This window comes from Loxodonta africana, chromosome 7 (genome assembly GCF_030014295.1).
Source record: "Loxodonta africana isolate mLoxAfr1 chromosome 7, mLoxAfr1.hap2, whole genome shotgun sequence".
Taxonomy (NCBI): domain Eukaryota; kingdom Metazoa; phylum Chordata; class Mammalia; order Proboscidea; family Elephantidae; genus Loxodonta; species Loxodonta africana.
Genome location: NC_087348.1, coordinates 50258872 through 50282608, shown reverse-complemented (window position 1 = coordinate 50282608; position 23737 = coordinate 50258872). Strand labels below are relative to the sequence as shown.

Here is a 23737-nt window from a genome sequence, read left to right as displayed (position 1 = left end):
CTTCTTTAAGTCTTGGGAGCAGCCATTGCTCCCCACATTCTACCCCATAAGCCCTGGTCCCCAGGGTCACAACTTCTTAAAATGTATTCTCTGAAACCACGCGTAGGAGCTTCTTCCAATAAGCTAAGTAATAAAGTTCCACTTAAACTCCGTTCTAATTTATAACCAGATCACAGAGCATTCTCTTTACTAAGAAGACATTCATTATAACATATGTAAAAGGAAGGTCTTAAATAACAACGAAATTTCCAAACGTGGGGAAAAAAAAACAGGCAAGTATCTGGCTATTGGATTTTTGGTCTCTTAGACACCCTCATTCTTTCAGAGTTAACTCCTGCTTCTGGGTTGCCTATCCCAGCACTGGAGGGCCAGCCTGAATTCCCTGGCTTGAACTTGCCCAGATGCTTCCCATTATCAGCGCTCTCCCCTCTCCCCATCTTCTTCTCTCCCTTCCCTTTCCACAGCAAATCCTATCCCTACCCACATGACCCAGTAACTTTGGAAGCCATGATTTTTTGGCAGCCAGGATGGTCCTTCTCTGCTCTCCTGTGACATCTAGACATTGCTCTCCCAAGCCATATACAAAACTGTTTGTTCTTTATAGGGGGGGACAGGTGAAAAACTCCATGTATTTATTACCATAACATCATTTTAAGCACTTATGTTCCAGACCCAGATACTAAAATCCTGGACACGGATTAGTTCGTGTAATCTTCACACACACACACACACACACACACACACCCCAAAAACAAAAACTCTGCGAGTACTAATACGACCTCCGCGTCACACGTGAGGAAACTGAGGCAGACTGAGGCAGTCTGCCCAGTCCCAGAGTTAATCTACCTGTAATGGGGCGTGGTTTGAACCCAGGTGATCGGAGCCTGCCGTGCGCTTATCCCTGCGCTTGGGAGGTGCTGGGAGGCGGTGCAGGCGACATTGCAGAACTGGTGGGCTGGACACAGTGAAGTATTTCCTACCTGGCTGCCAGCTCACCCAGTGATAGGCCCCTGGCATCCTGAGGGCAGAGGCCACATCTTCCCCTGGATCCGCAAGGCCACCGCCCACACGCCGGCCCAGGAGGCACGTGACCCGCAAGGCTGGGCGCGCGGCCCTGGCCAGCGAGCCCGCCCGCCCAAGGAAGGGGGCGGCCGTGGCGGGAGCCCCGCCCCGAGCCGGTTAACTGGCGGCGCCGCTGTGGGTGCAGGTTTTGCTGGACTGTGGTTAAGGAGGTAGCAGTGCGGCAGCGCGGCCATGGCCACCGTGCGGGAGAAGGCGGCCGCGCTCAACCTCTCGGCTCTCTCCAGCCCCGTGCAGAGGCCTCCCGGTAGGTGCCAAGGGCCCCCTCCAGGGGCGGCGCGAGGCGGCGTAGGGAAGGGGCTGAGGTCCAGCGCGGGGCGGGCGGTGTGGGCGGCTGGAAGACGCGCCCCTGCTCGGAACAGCCCCACGGCGGGATCCGCACGGCTGTGACCACTTGGGACAGCGTCCGGGCGGTGCAGCCGTTTTGGGTTCCTCTCCCGCTGGTGGTCTGCAGGACTCTGGCGCCTGTTTGCCCTCACAGCCCAAAGTTTGCTAAGTTACCCAAACTTTAACTTTACCGCGTGTTTGTATGTGCGCCCGCTTGGTGCCAGGCGCTGGAAGTAGGTGCCCAGCATATGCTGCGTATCACTGCTGGTGACAAGTATGCTGCTAGGAGTTTGTATAGCTCTTTGCCCCTCTCTCAGCCACAAACTTTGGTTCCTTGATATGGCCCGGGGCCGAGTGCTTCTCTTGCCCACTTTATTCTCGAGACTGGTAGGATTCAGGAATCATGGTCGTCTCCCCAGATTCTTCCTGGGTGGGATGAGAGGTTTCTGTTATATAAATTATAGTGGCAAGAACTTGGCATAAAAGGTATAAGCAGCATTTCAGCGAATAGACCTCTCTGACTTTTTTTTTTTTTTAGTTACATGACATTAGGAGAGAAGTCGGTAGACCCTGCCCCCAGCTTAATCATTTTTATCATATCTTTTGGGCAGTTTGCTTAGGGTATTGATTTTTTCAAATGACCAAACGAGTGAAATCGGATGATCACTTCTAAAATTTTGATTCTAGCATATCTATTAAAAAAAAAATGCATATCTATAGTGTAGTAAAAAAAAAAAACAAAACAACAAAACAGGTGACTGTTAAGATATCTGGATAACGCTAGGCTTTTTTTTTTTTTTTCTTTTAAATAAGTTGCAAATTCCCCACCTCCCCCCCTTTCTGAAACTTCAATATGGGATGATCAAAAAATTGGTTCCCAAAACAAGACTAAAGGGGCCCACCAGCCCTGTGGTGGGGACTGGAAAGTAGGAGGGAACAAGAAAGCTGGTAATAGGGAACCCAAGGTTGAGAAGGGAGAGCGCTGACATGTCGTGGGGTTGTTAACCAGTGTCATACAACAATGTGTGTACTGTTGGATGAGAAACTAGTTTGTTCTGTAAACCTTCATCGAAAGTACAATTAAAAAAAAAAATCGGTTTCCCATCTGACAAAAAAGCCTTTTCCATATAAAAAGCCAGCCAGTGAAACTGACTCCTTCCCCAAGGTGACAGTGGTCAGTGAACTGGCATAGATCAAATGGGTGCATCTCAATGGCCTTGAGTTACTAATTAATGCCCCTTTTAATCCTCAAAACGCTAATGATAAATTTTGATAGAGAACCACTTTTCACCTGTACATTTCTAAGCAAGCTCTTAATACTGACCTTACTCTCCTCCCATTTAAATGATTCGGAAAAGGTACATTCAGAATTTTGCCCTGTTTAACATTGGGGAGGGAAGGGAAGTAGGTCAGCATTTAGGAGTTAAAAACCTTTTCAAAAGATATTTAAGTTTGGAAACACTTTTGAGAAATCTTTAGGTTCACTTTCTGAGTGAAAGAAATTACCAGATTTTACCTGATTAAAAAACATGGCACCTGTCTCTTCTAACAGCTGAAATACTGACTCTGCGCATCAGGCATTTGTGAACAGGTTCTTAGATGGCATAAGGGGATATGCATTCAAAAATCAAATCGATGACCATCAGAAGGAAGAGTCGAAGTGCTCGTTTGTGGATTTGAACCCAAAGAAAAGAACACCGTCCTCTGCACACAGGTGCATTGGGCAAGGAGGGGCCCACTATGTTTTCTCATTTGGCTTGTTACAGTTGGAGTTCCTACCATTTAGATGCCTTATCAGTTCTAGTGAGCATGGTAATGGGAGCCCATGGTTCTTGGTTCCTTGCCATTCTGTTTCTTTGTGCTCTGGCAAGCAGTGCTGTACTTTTGCTTCTCGGCCTATTAGTAACTCTTCCATACCTTAAATAGGCTGTAAAAACCAGGACCCTGATTTATGTAGTAGAAATAAGGTCTACGTGCTAACCTTTGGCTAGTACTTCAAAGACTCTGGTCTTTTAACATAGACAAAGGCAACAAGACGGTGGTATGTTATTCTGTTATCCCTTTATGCTGTAACCTGATTCTTTGAATTTGCCTAGTATCACTTTTCCAGGGAGCTCAAAATACTTCCCATATGCTATCTCATTAATCTGTATGAATTAAAGCAGTGGCCAGTGCCTCCTTTTATTGCTATTTCTCTTAACATGTTTAAAAATCGTGCTTGTTAGAAGAGACTTGTTTTACGTATTTTAGCTGCTTTTCTCTAGCCTTTTCAGAAGCAATCTCAGTTTTCAGCGTGAAACGTTTAATGCCATACAGGAAGAAAAATAAATTTGGGACTAACAAAACCAATATCCAGTAAAAGTGTTGCAGCGTTGATATCATAGAATTTTTTTTCCACTCAGTCACAGCTCCCCAATTTTAAAACACCCAAAATACAGTTCTCTTTACATTTATCTGTTCTCAGAGGTCTCAGTTACTGTCCAGTAGATATTAGTCCTTTTCCTTTGTCTTGACAATTCTGTAATGTTTAAAAAATCTCTTTGAAAAAATAATTATTAAATAAAATTCTCTTAAATCCAGGATTTATGTATGTGTTATTTTCTGATGAAGGGTTAAATCCTTTGGTGTGTGTCACATCGTGTTTTCTGATATCCTATTGATTCTCATTTCACTGGATGCTCTTTAGAGCTGGCCATTATCTCCAGGTGACAGGGGTAGGTAAAGGAGAAACTGAGGGTGAGGACTGTGTAGCTGAGCTCAGAGGAAGGAAGAGGAAGAAAGAAACCTCCCTTTTTAAGAAACTTTAAAAATTGTTAGAAGAGATTTACAAAAATGTCATGAAGTTATTAATAGAGTTTTCATATGCTTCGCACCCAGTTTCCCTTATTATTGACACCTTCCATTAGTATGTAAACCCTGGTGGCGGAGTGGTTAAGAGTTAAGGCTGCTCACCAAAAGATCAGCAGTTCAAATCCACCAGACTCTCCTTGGAAACTCTGTGGGACAGTTCTGCTCTGTTCTGTAGGGTCACTATGAGTCAGAATCGACTGGATGGCAACAGGTTCCATTAGTATGGAGGAGCCCTGGTGGTGCAGTGGTGAAAGCGCTTAGCTGCTAACCAAAAGGTCGGCTTTTGGAACCTACTAGCCACTCTGCAGGAGAAAGATGTGGCAGTCTGCTTCTGTAAAGATTTACAGCCTTGGAAACTCTATGGGGCAGTTCTAGTCTGTCCTATGGGGTCGCTAGTAGTTGGAATCAACTCAACAGCAGTGGGTTCGTTTTTTTTTTTTTTTAATGTTAGTATGATACATTTGTCACAATTAATGAACTAATATTAAAAAAAAATTAATATTGGTACATGATTATTAACTGAAGTCCATACTTTATTGAGATTTCCTTAGTTTTTGCCTAATGTCCTTTTTCTGTTCCAGCATCCCATCCAGAATACCACATTACATTGAGTTGTCATGTTTCCTTGGATTCCTATATGCTGTGATACTTTCCCCTTTTTATTTTTAGTTATATATCTTTTCGTTGTTGGCCACTTTACATATATTATCTCATATCATCCTTACAATAACTAAGGTAAGTAAAATTAGCTCCACTTTGCAACAAAAAAGTTAGGCAGTTTGTCCAAGGTTTCATTATTAGTAAATGGTGGAACCACAAATGGCACCTGGGTCTCTGGGACTCCAAAATCCATGCTCTTGTCTTACTCTTTGTATTTGCAGCACATGTTTGTATTTGCAGCACACATTTCCATGTCTGAACAGTGTTCATTCAAGCCAAGGCTTCCTAACCTCGACAACATTTTCTTTGTTCTGGGGCTTGTCCTGTATGTTATAGGATATTTAGCAGCATCCCTGGCCTCTACCCATTTGATGCCAATAGCTCTTGCCCCCCGCCCCGCCCCACCCCAACCACAGACAGTTGTGACAACCCAAAATATCTCCAGACATTGCCAAATGCCCAATTGGGTGGGGGGCGGGTAGGCTGTGCATAAAACTGCCTACTGAGAAGCATTGGGTTAACCTTTCTTAACAAATGTTTTTTAGTAGTTGGCTAATAACCTACAACTAACAAGTATTGAATAATCTCTTGAGACAATGTATAAGGCAATTAACTACAAAATGTAAGGAAATTTGAAAGAAGTGAGGCATTAGCTCGCTCTTTCTTACAGTTAGCTAGAAAAACATGGGCTATCTGAATTTTTTTTTTTTAGTCCAGTGTAAAGCCTGAAAATAAAAGTAAAATTAAGCATTCATTGAAGGTGGTGTGTTTTTGTAATTCTGTGTGTATGTTTACCTTATATTGGGTTCCAATTTTGTAATGTGCACACTGATCTACTTTTAAGGATTTTAATATGATCTCACTACTTGAGGTGATCATGGATTTTTTTTTTTTTGCCCTTAGTTTTCACAGCAAGGCCATAGTTGATGCTGGCAGTGTGGGTTATGATTGATGCTGATTATACCCTTGTAACTTTGAGTAAATGTAATTTACTTGATACAGCTGCTTTCTGACTTGATTTTTAGGGAATTATTGTTGTAATAAGTTGATTATTTAGCATGTATTCTTGGAAGCAAAGATGGTTCTTAGTAGTACAAATGCTATGTCAATGTTTAATATGGTCTTAGAAATGTAATATTTTTATTGTTAGTAAACCTTTTTGATTGAGGCCAAATACATAAAATGGGCAGGTCTTTGCTTTTGAAAAACAGCTATTATTTTCAAGCAAATCAGGATGAGACTGCTTGAAATAAAGCCTAGATTTATATAGTGCTTAAGAGCATGTATAGGATGTTATAGATTTAGCTTAAAACAATTTCTGAGCCTCTTGTTAGGTCACCTTCCAAAAAGCTTTATATCTGATAGGATCAAATTTGTCCCTAGGCTTCATTTCTTACCTGTAGGTCTACAATATTTTATTTGGTGTTCTAAATGGAGGGAGGTATAACTTCAGTCTCTAAAATCCTAAGATCAGCCGCTTAGACTAGAAACCAACCTTAAACATAGCGCTCAACTCTTTTATCAGTAGATGAAGAAACCAACCTACAGACGTTAAGTCTCTTATCCAGGGTTATCACATCCTTTGGTCATGATGCTTTTAAAAAATGGCTTGACCAAATGTAAATAAGGAAGCATCAAGACGTAGATAGTGATGAATTAATTTTGAAGAGTTGTGCAGATCGTTTGCAAGGAAGATTTGAAGACAAGATGAAGCATAAATTCTGATAGCTAGACTTAAAAAATGTTCTCTGTCTACTTTGGCATCTTGAATCCTGTTTAGAAAACACAATAAGTCTTCTTACTGGGCCATGGTCTGCTATACCAATATTCGTTTTTAACTCTTATTTTGTCTTAGATGATGATAAATAAGTTTCAGACCAGCATATTGGGAAATTTGTGTTCATCTGGTGAAGTCAGCATTAAAAAAAAAAAAAAAACAGGTTATCCTGGTGTGGGTTTTGGCACATTTACTTGTCAAGCCCAGGGTACATTACATATTAAAGTATCTGTATGAACATGAGCTGGTTTGAGTCTGTGGGTGGTGATACTTGAGGGGAATATCCCAGGATGCAATAGTTGAGAATTAATGGTCAGTGAGAACAGAAGGGACCTGAAAGGGCTGGATTGTATCATGCCTGGAGGACTCTGGAGACCGTGTGGTTCACAGGTGCCTACTCTCCTGCTCTAACCTGTTTTTTTATCTTCTGTACAGCATTATCCAATTTGCAAAACTTCCTGACTTCCCACATTGAAGCAGCAAGTTAATATGGGGAAATTTATTCTTTACCTCTTAATTCCCCTGTGAAGATTAGCCTTTTCCACATCATTGAGGCTGCATTTCCCCCTCTCTCTCTACCTTTACCCCCTTCAGTTGTCTCAGTGATCTCAAATTAAGAAGTGGCTCAAGCCATATATTTTTAGGATTTGTGTGCTACCCTACTTATAGCTCAAATGTTACGACTGAGATGTTTCATTTTTAATATTATCACTAGTCCAGAGTCTGTTTTACTAGGATTTAAAATGCAGCCTGATCTCTTATAAATGTGAATCTTGCCTGTCTTCCTTTCCTGTCTTACCCCTTGTGTACTGTAAAAAAAAAAAAACTGTAGATAGTATTTATTATAACAGTTCATAATATCCTACCTTATTTTAGAAGTAGTAACTACTGACTGTTTTTCAATAGCTTGGTTAAAGGTTCACTAATTCTAGAATTGTTTGTTTTACTTCTTTTAATTTCTCTGGCTCTCTTACAGATATTTCACTTAATCCAAGTCTCAAATGAAAGGTTAACACTACAATTTACCTGGTAGACGACTTCTAATGTTATATTTAAGTACCGTGAAAAGCTAGTATATATTTACTAGCTATGTAACTCAAGGCTATTTTGTTTAATTCATTGAGCCTCAATTTCTTCAAAATAGTGTTATTGATAAATGTTTCACAGAGAAGTTTATCAGGATTAAATGAGAGAAAGCAGAGCATGTCACATTGTAGGTACACAAATGTTAGCTATTTTAATAATAATACGTTGAAGATTTTTAAAAAAGATTAAAGAGCAGATATTAAGTTCATTTAAGTCTCAGTTATAATCCCTGGTATTTTAGGAAGTTGAGTATTAGCTGCTAACACTCCCTTTTATTTAGTCATGGGGTCGAAAACAGTACAGCTTACTCCTGGGTCCTGGACACCAGGAAGAACCTGGACTTATTTTGAGATTCCATCAAATGCCTGATTCTGGCTCTATTCAGTAGAGACTAAATATCGTACCAGTAGTAAATCTAGATTCAGCTTGATTTATTTATGTAGTTCTCCACAGTTCAATTCTTACAATTGCTCACATGGTATTTGAAAGACTGGCAACTATTCCTTCTTTGTTTAGTACTGGTTTATGGACTATCTTCAATTTTGATAATTAAAAACAATCTTGCTGATTATTTCAAACTAACATTACAGTCATAGGTGGTAAATTGTTTATCTACTTTTGGTATTGGAAATACACTAATAAACTGCATGTGTGTGTATGTTAGTGATTCTCATGGTGAAGATGTTAAAATTGTTAGTAGCTGTGTAACAAAATTATACTATAAGTGAATACAGTATAGTGGTTCACTGTACTCCTTATATTTATTGCAGCACAAAAGCTGAATTCCAAATAACCCATTTAAATTATGACTCTAGTGTATTAAACGGAGCTTGAGTGTTCTTCAGGAACTTACCTTATACTTTCATCTTACACATCCTATTTTATCTGAAAAAGTATGAAGGCAATTTCAAGTAGTAGCCCCTTTAATTCCCTTGATTCCTTACTGTTATACTGTTGCATATTGTTTTTCTTCTTAGACTGTCTTAAGAGAAGTAACAACTTTTCAGTTTCTCCACCAAAATATCCTAAAAGTAAAGGAAGTAATATGCTTAACAAAAATGGGGGCTTAAAAAATTAGGACCACTGAATTTTAGAGAATTATTAAAAATCATCACACATAGAAGGGCATTCTCAGTGTTTATGTAGGAAAGAGAGACAGACAGTAAGCTAATTATTAGCTAGACTCAGTTCAATCAACTTATTAAAGCCAAAGGCCCATTTTCTTTTGATTATTTCTGCTTCTCTTCTTTGTACTTTTGCCAAGTAGCAGTTTTACAGTGAGAAAAAAAAATATGGTAGGAAAATTTTAAAAACCTGTTTTCCTTCTTTTGTTTTTGTCTAAAATCTTGATTTATTTCTGTGGCCACCGTATCTTTGCAATAGGTCATAAGCTCCTGTTGGACAGGAATCAAATTGTTAATTTACCCTGCTTACAAAGTTTTTAACTCATAAACCTGCATAATAGGAAGCTTAAAAAATATTAGTTTATTCCTGCAACCGTTATATTTATATACACATACATGTTTATATATGTATATATGACATAAAAGATGTGTGTGTATGTGTGTCTGTGAAAGACTGATAAATACTTCAAAGTCACATAGACTGTGAGGCCAAATCCCAGTACTACCTCTTACTATGTAATGTTTAGGAGTTACATTTAACCTCTGTAAGTGTTTTCCATCTCTCAAGTAGAGATGATATCTACCTCATAGGGTTGCTATGAAGATTAGATAATTTATGTAAGGCACATAATTGGAAAGTGCCAACAGGGTCCCACTTGATGTGCCTCCTACCCCTACTCCAAGTCCCATCTCTACTTCATCTCTGATCTCACCTCCTACTGTTGTCTCCCTTGCTAACCAAGGCCAGGCTGGTCTCCTTCCTGTTCTAGCAGAGCACACTCCCACCTCAGGGCCTCGGCTGTCTCTCTTCTCTGCTCTTTCCCAAGGTATCTGCACAGCTTGTTTCCTTGTTTTACTCAAATTTCTGCTTAGGTATCACCTTATCAGAGAGGTCTTTCCTGACATTCCAGCTAAAATAGCATTCTTCTCCTTACCCTGCTTTATTTTTCTTCTTAGCACTGATGTAACACATACTGTATTTATTGTCTGTTTCCTCCCTCAAAGTCTTAAGTCCATGAGAACAGGGACTTTTTTTGTTCACTGTTGTATCCTAGCACTTAGAACAGGCACTGCATTTTAAAAGGAATTGCTATGAATAATTTAATATTTTAATAATAAGCTGTTCTCAGAATTGGTCCTTATTAGTAACTTTGGAAATCGCCACTTTTTGCTTAGGGATTGTTTAGACCTTATATAAATGAACAAGATGCTAAATCAATTACTCTGCTTTCTACCCTTCTAGGTTTCAGTGTGGCCCAGAAGCCATTTGGAGCCACATATGTATGGAGCAGCATTATAAATGCTCTTCACACACAAGTGGAAGTGAAAAAACGAAGGCACCATTTAAAACGACACAATGACTGCTTTGTTGGTTCAGAAGCTGTGGATGTCATTTTTTCTCACCTAATTCAGAATAAGTATTTTGGTGATGTAGATATTCCTCGCACCAAAGTGGTGAGAGTGTGTCAAGCACTTATGGACTACAAAATATTTGAAGCAGTTCCAACCAAAGTTTTTGGAAAAGACAAAAAACCTACATTTGAAGATAGTAGTTCCAGCCTTTATAGATTCACAACGATACCTAACCAAGACAGTCAACTAGGCAAAGAGAACAAACTGCACTCATCTTCTGGGTTAGTATGTAATATTAGGTTATCCGAGGGATATTGACAGGATTTTATCTACTTTGTTATAAGATGCTGACTGGCTTTGTGTTAACTTTTTAAACAGTAAGTTGAGGTAAAATCTGGGTCCGTGGGTATATTTGATAAAGTACAGGGTACTTTTGTTAACTTTATTGGGTATCTCCTAAAATTCTTGTTTGTTCATGTTTTATATTTGGTAGAAACAGTCCACAAACCTTTGATTTTCTGCTTCAAGTTACACTTACAGGGTAAAAAAAGTTAGAAAATCATAGAGTGTTATAAGAACAGAGAAAAGGTATAGGCAGACAGGGAGAATTCCACATAGGAGTTATTGATTGAATTGTGTTCCCCAAAAATATGTGTCAGCTTGGCTAGGCCCTTTGCAATATTGCGCGGTTGTCCACCATCTTGTGACTTGAAGTGACTATCCTATGTGTTGTGAACCCTAACCACTATAACGTTAATGAGGCAGAATTAGAGGCAGTTGCGTTAATGAGGCAGGACTCAATCTACAGGATTCGGTTGTATCTTGAGTCAAAATCTCTTTTGAGACGTGGAAGAGAGAAGCTAGTAGAGAATAGCGGACCTTGTACCACCAGGAGAAAAGCGCTGTGAGCAGAGCGCATCCTTTGGACCTGGGGTCTCTGCACTGAGAAGCTCCTGGATCAGGGGAGGATCGATGATGGAGACCTTCCCTCCAGAGCCAACAGAGAGGGAAAGGCTTCTCCTGGAGCTAGTGCCCAGAATTCAGACTTCTGACCTCCTAAACTGCGAGAATAAGTTTCTCTTTGTTGAAGCCATCCATTTGTGGTATTTCTGTTTTAGCAGCACTAGATAACTAAGAATTTGGTACGGAGAGTGGGTTGCTGCTCTAACGGATACGTACAATATGGAATTGATTTTGGAATTGAGTAATGAGTGGTGGCTAGAAGAGTTTGAGGTGCTATTAGTAAAGGCCTGGATTGCCTTGAAGAGACTATTGGTGGAATTGCGGACATCAGAGATAATCCTAGTGAGGACTCAAGGATGCGAGGAAAGCTGTGGCACCAGAGACTGCTCAGGCCAAGAGCGGCAGCAGCAGAGTCAAGGGATCTGTATGAGATGGTGTGGGGCTGACCCACAGAGTAAGATTGCTGAGAGCCTTTGGGCAGGAGGCTTCCTTGTAGAGTGGAGTACCTCTGGGCACTTGTTGGGGGAGCTGGGCTTCCCAACCCATGGAGTTTGCTGGTAGAGTGGGGTGCCTTTGGGCACTTGTTGGGGGCAGTTGCTGGGCTGGCTGAGAGACAGAGGCTGAAGAAGTGTGGAGGGAGGCAGAGGTGGGCGGTGAAGCTGCCTCAGCCTGGGAGGTAGGGCTGCAACCTCTGGGGTCTTAGGGGGGTGGAACCATGGCCTGCTGGGTCTGCGGCCACGGCCTCCTGGGTTTCAGGGAGTCAGATCTTCACCCCCTTGGTTCTGGAGAGTGGGGCAGCCTTTCATGGGTGCCAGCAGGACGGGGCCAGATTTGCTGCCCAGGACTGGGTGGGGTGCGTATGCAGGGCTGCCATGCCTGGGGACCAAAGGTGTGAGGTCGCCACTCAGACTAGGAGAGTGGAGCTGCCCAGATCCAAGGGCATGCAGGGCTGAGGGACCGCCACCCAAGGTGTGGAGAGTGTGGCCAAAGCCCAGAGTTTGGAGGGTGGGGGCTATTGCCTAGATGATCTCAGGGAAAAGAGGATTGTTTTCAGGCCTTGAGAACTAATTTAATGTGTTCTGGCTTGCTTGGTGCCTGTTGTCCCTTCTTTCCCTCCAATTTCTCCTATTTGTGAGGGAAATGTCTATCTTATGCCTGTTCTGCCATTGTACTTCGGAAGCTGATAGTTTGTGTTCTAGATTTCATGGATGAGGAAGAATTTTGCCCCAGGATGGAATTTGGACTTGAAGTTGATTTAATACTTTTGGGATGATATGATGGGGTGAAACTGTTTTACATGTGACAGGGACATGAATTGAGACCCAAAGAGTGAAATGTTATGGATTGAATTGTGTCCCCCCAAAATATGTGTCAACTTGGCTAGGCCATGATTTCCAGTATTGTGTGGTTGTCCACCATCTTGTGATTTGATGTGACTACTCTGTGTGTTGTAAATCCTAATCTCTACGATGTTAATGAGGCAGGATTAGAGGCAGTTGTGTTAATGAGGCAAGACTCAGTCTACAGGATTGTGTTGTACCTTGAGTCAAAATCTCTTCTGAGATGTGAAAGAGAGAAGTGAGCAGAGACAATAGGACCTGGTACTCTATCAGGACAGAAGTGCAAGAAGCAGAGCATGTCCTTTGGACCTGGGGTCCCTGTGCTGAGAAGCTCTTGAATCAGAGAAGGATTGATGATGGGGACCTTCCCCCCAGAGCCAACAGAGAGGGAAAGCCTTCTCCTGGGGCTGGTGCCCTGAATTCAGACTTCTGACCTCCTAAACTGTGAGAGAATAAGTTTCCCTTTGTTGAAGCCATCCACTTGTGGCATTTCTGTGATAGCAGCACTAGATAACTAAGAGAGTAGGGTATCACTGGAATCCAGAAAGTTGCAGATAAATGAAGCTCGAACGGCAGATGGGAGCCAGGATGCAGAGGGCTTTATTTGAACTTGATTGTACAGATGTTGTGGGGGGGCCACAAAAAGGTTTCAAAAACGATGAGATTATCTTTTAGAAAGTTTATCGTGGCAACCATATGGATAGCCTACTAAGGAGAGCCAGTTAAGAGCCTATTGCAGTATTGCAATCTATAGAAGATGAAGACTGAACGAAGTAGCAGTGCGGGGAGAAAGGGAATCATTTAAAGGGAGGTCAGAGAGACAAAATTGTAGAACCCAGGTACATGGTGAATGTAGTTATTTGTCATGAAATAAAATAACTTTTCCCCTGTATTCTCCTACCCATTACCCATTGCCACCGAGTCGATTCCGACTCATAGTGACCCTATAGGACAGAGTGGAACTGCCCCATAGGGTTTCCAAGGAGCGTCTGGTGAATTCAAACCACTTACCTTCTGGTTAGCAGCCATAGCTCTTAACCACTACACCACCAGGGTTTCCTGTATTATGTTATATTCTCCTATGTTTGCTAAATTCTGCAGTGGTGGAAGTATAATCAAAACTCCTTAAAATTCGGATATGACCTAAAGTCAGAGTTTTAGTGTATTGACTTTCAAATATTTTTAACTCTGTGTCTAAAACATGATAAATGTATCTCCCTATATAGGAAGGAAATATGAGCATGAGGTAGGGCATGGTCGGCACTTTTCAGATGCAGGTCCACATGCCTTATCTGAAACCCTTGTTTAGAAATCTGAAACTTTGGAGATTTTAGAAAGGTAATTTTGTACATGTATTTTACATAAAGGAAACCCTGGTGGCGTAGTGGTTAAGTGCTACAGCTGCTAACCCAAGGGTCGGCAGTTCAAATCCGCCAGGCGCTCCTTGGAAACTCTACGGGGCAGTTCTACTCTGTCCTATAGGGTCGCTATGAGTCGGAATCGACTCGATGGCACTGGGTTTGGTTTTTGGTATTTTACATAAAAACCCAGGAGGCATTTGGGACAGCATCTGGTCATCAGACACATTAATATTTCTGTCGTAAAGAAGAGAACATTCATACCAACTGGGTTAAATAAAAACTATGACAACCTCAGGGCAGGTTTGGTCACCATATGAGTTTCGAATAAACTTTCGGTTTCAAAGCTTTTTGGATTTTAGAATTGCAGATAAAAGGACTGGAGATCGGTGTCTGGAAAATGATGAGCACTCTCCAACAAAGAATGGCCCAGAAATAGAACTGGTAAAAAGAGAAGCATAATGAAATGTGATTGTGTTTGATTACGTTTTAAAATTGGCGACTAAAATTTCAGTCATTGAATTACTTAAATCTAAATAAATATTCAAAGGAGAATTTATTCAGAGTATATTTAGGCTTGAGAAGGATAACTTAGAATTTGCATTTGTTGTGTTTTTCCTCTGAAATACATAAACTCTCCAGAAACTAACTCTCAGATGCTGAAGTATTTTTCTGTGAGTTTACTAATAAAAATGAATTTATGAAATCTGTTCATTTTAGGTGTGCAGATATGTTATTTAAGTCATCGGATATCAAATCGGCAAGTTTAGAGGACCTGTGGGAAAATCTGAGTTTAAAGCCAGCTAGCTCTCCTCATGTAAATATCTCTGCAGCCTTGTCTCCACAAGGTAAGCTAAAGATAATATGCGGTAAGCAACAGAAAGCTAGTTTCAAATAAAATTATTTAAAAATTTTCAATCTTAGCCTCTATTAGAATTTAAATATATTCAGAGTGCAAAGAGAGAGCACACTCTGTATTAAAGCTGTTTATATTTTTTACAGAGGTCTATTATCTTTAACAAATAAATCAGTGTTGCAATTCTTGAACACTGACTTTTGTCCTATCAGCTGGCAGAGGTTCAAATCTGAAATGTTCTGCGTGCAGACTTTTGTTTATTTAAAGATGTGCTTTCAGATGTTTCTTTGCCTAAGATTTTATTAGGTTAAATAAAAATCTGAAAATTACATTAAAACATTAACAGAATTCTTGTGTTCTTCCTTGTCTGTGGCAATGGAATGTAGTTTAATGACTTTGATTTCCACCCTCCCTCCCCGCTCCCTGTTGTGGAAACCCTGAGTGGAATAATCTGCAGCCAATAGTTTCAAACCACTTTTTAGATTGAATGAATCATTCTTTCTTTCAAAGTCCCTTATTAACATGTTACATGACTTGGTCTCTTATCTTTGACAGATTGCATTTTACAGTACAAAGAATGAAAAGAATTCCTGTTGTCCAAAGTCTATTCTCCTACACATTAAACAAATCTTGAATTGTTTTGCTTTGTTAAAAGAAAGCACTTCATTAAGGTTGACTTCTTTTTTTCTTTTCTTTTGCCACAAACTTACGGGCTTAGACCTTCCTAGACAAGTATTGCCGTGAGCATTTAGTAACTATTAATTGTTTCTTTTCACCTTGTCATTTTTCCTGTGTAGTTATTAATGAAGTATGGCAAGAAGAAACAATTGGGCGTCTACTACAACTTGTAGACCTTCCGCTTCTTGACTCCTTACTCAAACAGCAAGAGGTTGTATCTAAAGTTCCTCAGCCTAAGAGGCAGCCTGACTTGATCTACAACAGTAGCTATCTGGATCGAGGGATTCTCAAGGCTTATAGTGACTCTCAGTATGTGGAAATACATATAATAATTTGAGTGCGTTTGTAGGTAGATTATCGATAGTAGTTTTAAAATACTGTTTTGAACCCTGCTTTCTGTAAGATCAGATGTGCATTGTCAGTTGATATTCTTGGTATTTGGGAAGATGAAGAACAAAATTGTCTTGGTCAAAATTAGAGCAAGAGATTTAAATTTCATTATTTTTCGTGTTCATTTTTGCTCTGCATATAACTACTTGCTCATCATGTGAAGAAAATGATTATGTTCTGTCTTCTTATCCTTGTTAAAATGTAGGGCTGTCTGTTCTCTCAAGGTCCCTCAAAGGGACCTGGAACAAAATTAACAGATTGACAAATTCTTGGTATTCTTTGGCTACGTATGCTTTTATACTCCTGTAGAGTGCCTCTTAAATATCCAGCTTCAGTTAACCTTTATTAAAGGAGTTGTCCATGATTTTAAAAATCAAATCTTTCAAAAAGAAATACAATGAAAGTAACTCACTTTCACCTCCAACTACCTTTCCTCTGAAAATAAATCTTAAGGTTTCAAGGCTTAAATTCAAGTGCTAAGGGAATTAGGATCCCCACTCCGCCCCAGGAAGAGTTTCCTATTGCTCATAACTTTGAGACTTCTCCTAAGTGAAATTATTAAAAGTTAAAATAAATTCTTGTATTTTCTAGCTTACTTAATTTTTAATTGTTTTGCCTTAGCCAGTAGTGTTCCAGCCCAGTTAGGGAGATTGAAATGTTTGAAAGGAACGCAGTTTACGTTTTCAGCACCTCACCAATTTTACATTCCAATGAACTATTAACAAGCAGTTGAATGTTAAAAGGTAGTTTAGAACCTTATGTGAAAAGGTTAATCCCAACATAACTAGTTATTGAGCTCTGCATATATAATAGGAAACATTATTCTGCAAGAATTTAAGTTACATTTCTACAACCTGAAGCAACATGCAGAAATACTTTATAATTATCTTGATTTTATAGTATAGAATCAGAATTTTTGCTAGAAGTGACCTTAAAAAAAATCATCTAGCTGCATTTTATTATATGCTTGATCAAACCGATGCCCAGAGAGGTGAAGCAAATTGGCCAAGGTAACATACCTGGGTCACAGCAGCATTAGTTATCCTGATTCCATGGCAGTGGAGTACATGATTAATTATATAAACTAACGACTTGGATGTTAAAAGTTAAGCATTTTATTTCTTGAAATGTCATATTTTTTCTGAGGCTACCCAGCTGACATTTTACTAGAAATAGTATTTAATATGTAATTATTTTGAAACTTTATCTTCCTCCATTTTCTTCTAGCCAAAGTGAGAGATGATAGAGCGTACACAGAGCTCTGAAATAAGCAACGTTATTTTAGAAAAATATTGCTCTAGGAGTCAGGTCTGGCATCTGTTCCTGGCTGGGACCGAGTTCCTGGGTCTCCACTGTAAATTTTAAAAAGTAGGGCTTGAAATCTGATGCCCTTTTCATCTCTGTGGTAGTGGATAGCTTCTGATTTTGCTAAAAAAATAGCATCGGAACATATATTAAGGCGAACTTTTTATCTGTGATACACTATCTCGCTATATATTAAAAAGGAATTACCTATATCTTTAAGTGTGTAGAAATGTAAGCTGGTGGCAAAATTGAAATAGCTAGGAAGTAAGGTATTATGTGTATATTTGTTATTCTTTGCTTTTCTTAAATAATGTTTTTCCTCCTAGGGAAGATGAGTGGCTCTCTGCAGCAATTGACTGCTTGGAATACCTTCCAGACCAGATGGTGGTGGATATAAGCAGAAACTTTCCTGAGCAACCAGATAAAACAGATGTAGTGAAAGAACTTCTGTTTGATGCCATTGGCAATTATTACAGCAGCAGGGAACCTCTGTTAAATCATTTATCTGATGTTCATAATGGAATCGCAGAACTGTTAGGTAAGGAAGATCTTATTGGATGCTAGAATTTGTCTTTTGAGGGAAAAAGTTAATTGTCTTCAAAATTAACCAAAATATTAGTGTACTACTTCAAGCTGAGAATGGATCTGAATTAATTCATGGAATGTCTTTATTCCAAAACTTTCAGGGCTGATTTGGAAGGAGTCTTTAACAAGCTCTAACAGCCCTGGTGGGACAGTGGTTAAGAGCTCAGCTGCCACCAAAAGGTCAGCAGTTCGAATCCTTGAAGCTCAGCCGCTCCTTGGAAACTCTATGAGGCAGTTCTGCTCTGTCCTGTAGGGTCACTATGAGTCAGAATCAATGCGATGGCAACTGCACGCCACCAGAGTTATACAGTAACTTCTGGTTGCCACAGGAGAATGCTGCTCTCATTCGTTGGAAGCTTAGGCACAGAGCAGCAATTCTCTCTCTCTCTCTCTCTCTCTCTCTCGGTTTTTTAAATAATACTGTGTTTGGGTGAAAGTTTACATAGCAAATTAGGTCTCCATTTAACTATTATTGCTACACAAATTGTTCAGAGACACTGGTTACAGTTTTCACATTCTCTCATTAATTCCCTTATGGGTGTTACACTTCCAGTAATCTGGTTTCCCTGTCCCCTTACCTTTCACCTTTGCTTTAAAGTAATTGTTGACCATTTGAACACCCATAGATGGTTTTTTGAAGGTGCACAGTACTCGCTGGTAATATTCCTTATTTTTTGAGCAAATCTGTTGTTTAGCTAAAAGGTGTCCTAAGGGTATAGTTTCGGTTTAAGGTTTATGGAGTATCTCAGGACAAAAGTCTCAGAGAGTCCTCTAGTCTCAACTGAACCTTTTAAGAATATGAGTTCTGTTCTACATTTTTCTCCCATTCTATCAGGATCCATCTATTGTGGCCCTGTTGTGAGAGTGGTTGTTAGTGGTAGGCAGGCACCATGTAGATCTTCTGGTCTCAGTGTAGATGAGGCCATGGTTCATGTAGACAGTAATTTCTCTTTTTTTAGAAAGCTTTAACATCAAACTGCTGTCACCCCCATTCAGTCTCTTCAAAGTGGCAGATAATGTTTTAGCCCTCTACCAATGATCCTGACTGTTCTACATGGTTTGTTGGAAAAAACGGGGGGTTTCAGAGAATCCCTTCTATTTTTCTTATGTACAGGTATTTTTTGGATACATTGGTATCCCAAAATGTATTGAATTAGTGAAAAATGTAGACTGGAAATTTACAAAGCAAATAGTAAGATTTAGGGTCTGTTTTAGTAATCTAGTGCTGCTATAACAGAAATATCACAAGTGGATGGCTTTAACAAAAAGAAATCTATTTTCTCACAGTTTAGGAGGCTAGAAGTTCGAATTCAGGGCGCCAGCTCCAGTGGAAGGCTTTCTCTCTCTGTCAGCTATGGGGGAAGGTCTTGTCATCGATCTTCCCTAGTTGAGTAGCTTCTCAGCCCAGGGACCGCAGGTCCAAAGAATGCGCTATTCTCCTGGCCCTTGTTTCTTGGTGGCGTGGGGTCCCCCATGTCTCTGCTCGATTCGCTCTCGTATCTCAGAAGAGGTTGACTTAAGATACAACATAACCTTGTAGATTGAGTCTTACCTCATTAACATCACTGCCACTAATCCCACCTCATTAACATCCTAGAGGTAGGATTTACAGCACACAGGAAAATCACATCAGATCACAAAATGTAGACAATCATACAATACTGGGAAACATGGCCTAGCCAAGTTGATACACACTTTTGGGGGATACAATTCAAGCTGTAACATTCTACCCTTTGGCCTTCCAAAATTCATGTCCTTGCCACATGTAAAACACATTCACCTCATCATATCATAGCAAAAGCCTTAAATCAAGTCCAAGTCCAAACCTCAAAAATTCCTCTTCATCTGTGAAATCTAAAATACAAATTATCTGCTTCCAAAGTATAATGGTGGAACAGGCACAAGCTAGACATTTCCATTACAAATGGGAGAAACTGGAGGGAAAGAAGGGATAACAGGCACCAAGCAAATCAGCAGAATATATTATGTTAGCCTTCAAGGCTTGAAAATAATCCTGTATTCTCTGAGACCATTTATACAATGGCCCTGCCCTCTAGACTCCAGTATTGGCCACACTCTCTGGATTCTCAGTGGAGGCCGCTCGGCCCTGGGCTTCACCTCTGCCTTCCAGGCCCACTGGAACGGCAGCTCTGCTCCTTTGCAATTGGGCTGCCCCATTCTCCTAGTCTATCTAAGTGGCATCTCCACCCTTTGAGACCCCAGAGGCCGTGGCGCTACTATTTTGAGACTGAGGCAGCTGTGCTTCCTGTGTTCTTTGACTCCAGCTTCTGCTTCCTTGGTCCTTGGCCTCTCGGCCCCTCAGGACTTGCCGCCCACATCTGCCCTGCTGAGGCAAGTATTCCAAAGCCGTGTAGCTCCACCCATAAGTGCCTGGAGGCACCCCACTCTGCCAGTAAACTTCAGCCAGGAGGCACTCAGCTCTCTTGCTCCATGGGTCAGCAAGCCTAGCTCTGTTAATGAGTGCTTGAAGGTACCCCACTCTGCCAGGAAGCCTCCTGTGCAAAGGCCCTCAGCTCTGTCACTCCATGGGTCATTTCCAGTGCTATGTCACACTGGTCTCTGGTTCTGCTGCCGTTTCTCTGTTGCTGCCACTCACCATCTGCGCCATCTCTAGTGTAACCAAAAAAAAAAAAAAAAAAACCAAACAACTCTCCTTATTTCGTTATGAGTCCTCAACAGAATTATCTTTGATGTTCATAATTCCACCAAGACTGTCTTCAAAGCCATGTAGGCTTTTATGATTAGGCACTTTAAAGCTCTTCTAGCCTCTATCCATTCGCAGTTTCAAAAGTGCTTCCACATTTTAGGTATTTGTTAGAGCAGCACCACACTTTTGGTACCAAATTCTGTCTCAGTTATCTAGTGCTGCTGTAACAGAAAATCACAAGTGGATGGTTTTAACAAAGAGAAATTTATTCTCTCACAGTTTAGGAGGCTAGAAGTCCGGATTCAGGATGCCAGTTCCAGGGAAAGGCTTTCTCTCTCCGACAGCTCTGGGAGAAGGTCCTTGTCATCAATCATCCCCAGCTGAGGAGCTTCTCAGTGCAGGGACAACCCTGGTCTAAAGGACGTGCTGCTCTCCTGGCTCTTGTTTCTTGGTGACAAGAGGTTCCCCCATGTGTCCCTGCTTGCTTCTCTCTCATATCTCAGAAGAGATTGATTTAAAATACAACCTAATCTTGTAGATTGAGTCCTGCCTCATTAACATCACTACCGCTAATCCCACCCCATTAACATCATAGAGATAGGACTTACAACACATAGGAAATCACATCAGATCACAGAATGGTGGACAATCACACAATTCTGAGAATTGTGGCCTAGCTAAGTGGATAACACATTTCTGGGGGACACAATCCAATCCATAACAAGGTCCTAAGATATTATTTAAGGAGCCCTGATGGTTCAGTGGTTAAGTGCTCAGCTGCTAACTAAAAGGTCAGAGGTTTGAACCCACCAGCTGCTCCACAGGAGAAAGATATAAGAATCTGCTTTTGTAAAAATTTACAGCCTTGGAAACCCTGTGGGGCAGTCCTGCTCTGTCCTACAGGGCTGCTGTGAGTCAGAATCGACTCAATGGCAACAGGTTTTCAATGGATAAGAAATTAGTTGATAAGGAATTAAGGGTATTAGTTGCCAGTTTGAAAACCGGCTGCTTTTGTGGAGTTAAATGTTTATTGTAATTCCTAGTTTGTCTGTTTGCTTTTGGGAATATTTTTTAATAAGTTTACTGTTTAGCTTAAGCTGTAACTTGAATTTTGTTTCCTTTGATACTGGTCATGTTTGGTCAGAATTAACGCCAGTTTTTTCTTTGGCTAAAGTGAATGGGAAGACTGAAACAGCATTAGAAGCTACTCAGCTCTTTCTAAAGCTTTTGGATTCCCAAAATAGAGAAGAATTTAGAAGGCTACTGTATTTCATGGCTGTTGCAGCCCATCCTTCTGAATTTAAATTACAGAAAGAAGTAAGTCTTTTGTCTAAATGCTAATGGTATTCAGTATCTTTAATATTTAGAGGACCTGTGTGTCAGACTGTTCCTTTTTTTTTTTTGCATCAAATATGCTGAAACGGATAATGAACAGGTATTATTTAATATCCTCTTTTTAGTACTAAATGTGTTCTTTTAAACATATACTGTGTTTTGTTTTTATAGAGTGACAACCGAATGGTTGTGAAAAGAATATTCTCGAAAGCTGTTGTCGACAATAAAAATTTATCCAAAGGCAAAACAGATCTTCTGGTTCTCTTTTTAATGGATCATCAAAAAGATGTTTTTAAGGTAAAACTCTGAAAGTAGTTAAGTTTGTGTAATTGATCACCAGATTAAAATGAATTGAACGATGTCCTGTGTCCCTTCTTTTTCTTAAGATTCCTGGAACTCTACATAAAATTGTCAGTGATAAGCTCATGGCCATACAGGAAGGAAGAGATCCAAACAGTGAAACAGGTAATTTGAGAGATATTATTTTCATGATCTTCCAATGATAAATTACTAGTTTTTATTTGAAAGTGTTTTGCTGTAAATAGTTGTACTTTAATTTCAATCTAAACTCTAAACATTCTCCTCAGAGTTATCCAGGCTTAGCAGAGTGCCTTCTGTATCAAAAAGCAACTTGACCAGGGTTAGGAAATCAGGAGTGCTTGGAGCCCTGGTGGCACAGTGGTTAAGAGCTACAGCTGCTAACCAAAAGGTCGGCAGTTCGAATCCACCAGTTGCTCCTTGGAAACCCTATGGGAGTTCTACTCTGTCCTGTAAGGTCACTGTGGGTCAGAGATGACTCGATGGCAACAGGTTTGGTTTAGGTTATTTTAGCATCTTCAATGCATTTTATAAAACAAGGAGTAAAAACATAAATATAAAAATATTGATTTTTTTTCTACTTAAATCTGAGGAATAGATTCATTCACTGAACGTTTTACTTTTCAACTTTAAGGATATATTTATTGCCAGAGAATTGATCAAAGTGACTACCCCAACAGTACACAGAAGGCAACCAAAGATGAGCTGTTGAATTTATTAAAGACTATTGATGAAGATTCAAAACTGTCTGCCAAAGAGAAGAAAAAATTGCTAGGTCAATTCTATAAGTGTCACCCAAACATCTTTATTGAGTATTTTGGAGCCTGAGTTTTAAATATCTGTATATAACTTGTGTATTTTAAGAATAAATTATGTATCCCAAAGATCCATTCACGTTTGTAAGATTGGAAGTTCTTCTAAATGTGAAAGTGTAGTTAATAAAAATTTTTTTATAACCTTGTATGGCTGAAACTGAATCTTAGATGGTGTTGTAAAAACGGTGTGGGAGCATGTCAGATCTCCTCTAACTTCACCTGGGGGAAGGAGAATCAAGATCAACAGCCCAAGGCTGATTGCTATGAGGCAGAGGTCAGACATGCCTCCTCTCTTTACCAATTATGACGCCAACTGTCCCTCCCATGGCACTCTGCTGGGTTCGATAATTCATTGCAGAGGCCACACAACTCTCAGATAATACTCAGGACTATGAGGTTTATTAGGGAAGTAACAGGTTACAATTCAGGCTCAGGAACACTCGGGATACACTTCTTCCATTAGGTAAGCCTTGGCCCAAAGGCACGCAGCTTTCTTGCTCAGTGGGTCAGGAAACCCACCGTGAGGCCTCCTGCCTGCCTCTCCTGCTACCGCTTCTCACTGTCTTCACAGTTACAGCTCTCTCAGTCTCCTGGTTCCAGGAGCTTCTCAGCACAGGGATCCTGGTTCTAAAAGACACGCTGGCTCTTCTTCCTTGGTGGTGGTGGGATTCTCTCTCTCTCTGGCCTCTGGGATGGTTCACCTCAAGCCCACTGGGATGGCAAAAGCAACCAATCTCCTCGTTAGGCCACAATTACCCATCTGCACAGTCACACCCAATCACCTGTGTGGGAGTTACAAGACCATGGCGAGAAAGGCCACACAATAGCGATCCATCACACTGCAGGTGTATTGCTGTTAACATTGAGCT

At 40.5% G+C, this 23737-nt stretch overlaps 1 protein-coding gene across 1 annotated transcript; it reads left to right on the top strand.

Moving 5' to 3' along the window:
* The first annotated feature begins 1228 nt into the window (after positions 1–1228).
* On the top strand, positions 1229–22999 carry DEPDC7 (DEP domain containing 7). Its single transcript, XM_003412131.4, has 9 exons — positions 1229–1327; positions 10148–10538; positions 14639–14766; positions 15572–15761; positions 17474–17685; positions 21575–21717; positions 21907–22032; positions 22122–22200; positions 22688–22999. Exons 1-9 carry the CDS (start codon positions 1255–1257, stop codon positions 22879–22881), a joined length of 1536 nt encoding a protein of 511 aa, XP_003412179.2. The 5' UTR covers positions 1229–1254; the 3' UTR covers positions 22882–22999.
* Positions 23000–23737: the final 738 nt, after the last annotated feature.

What these genes read in the sequence shown, in the direction of transcription:
- DEPDC7 (XM_003412131.4), top strand. Translation starts at nt 1,255, where the DNA reads ATGGCCACCGTGCGGGAGAAGGCGGCCGCGCTCAACCTCTCGGCTCTC. An exon ending in TGCAGCCTTGTCTCCACAAG is followed by an intron (nt 14,767 to 15,571) that starts GTAAGCTAAAGA and finishes TTTCCTGTGTAG; the next exon opens with TTATTAATGAAGTATGGCAA. An exon ending in AGATCCAAACAGTGAAACAG is followed by an intron (nt 22,201 to 22,687) that starts GTAATTTGAGAG and finishes TTCAACTTTAAG; the next exon opens with GATATATTTATTGCCAGAGA.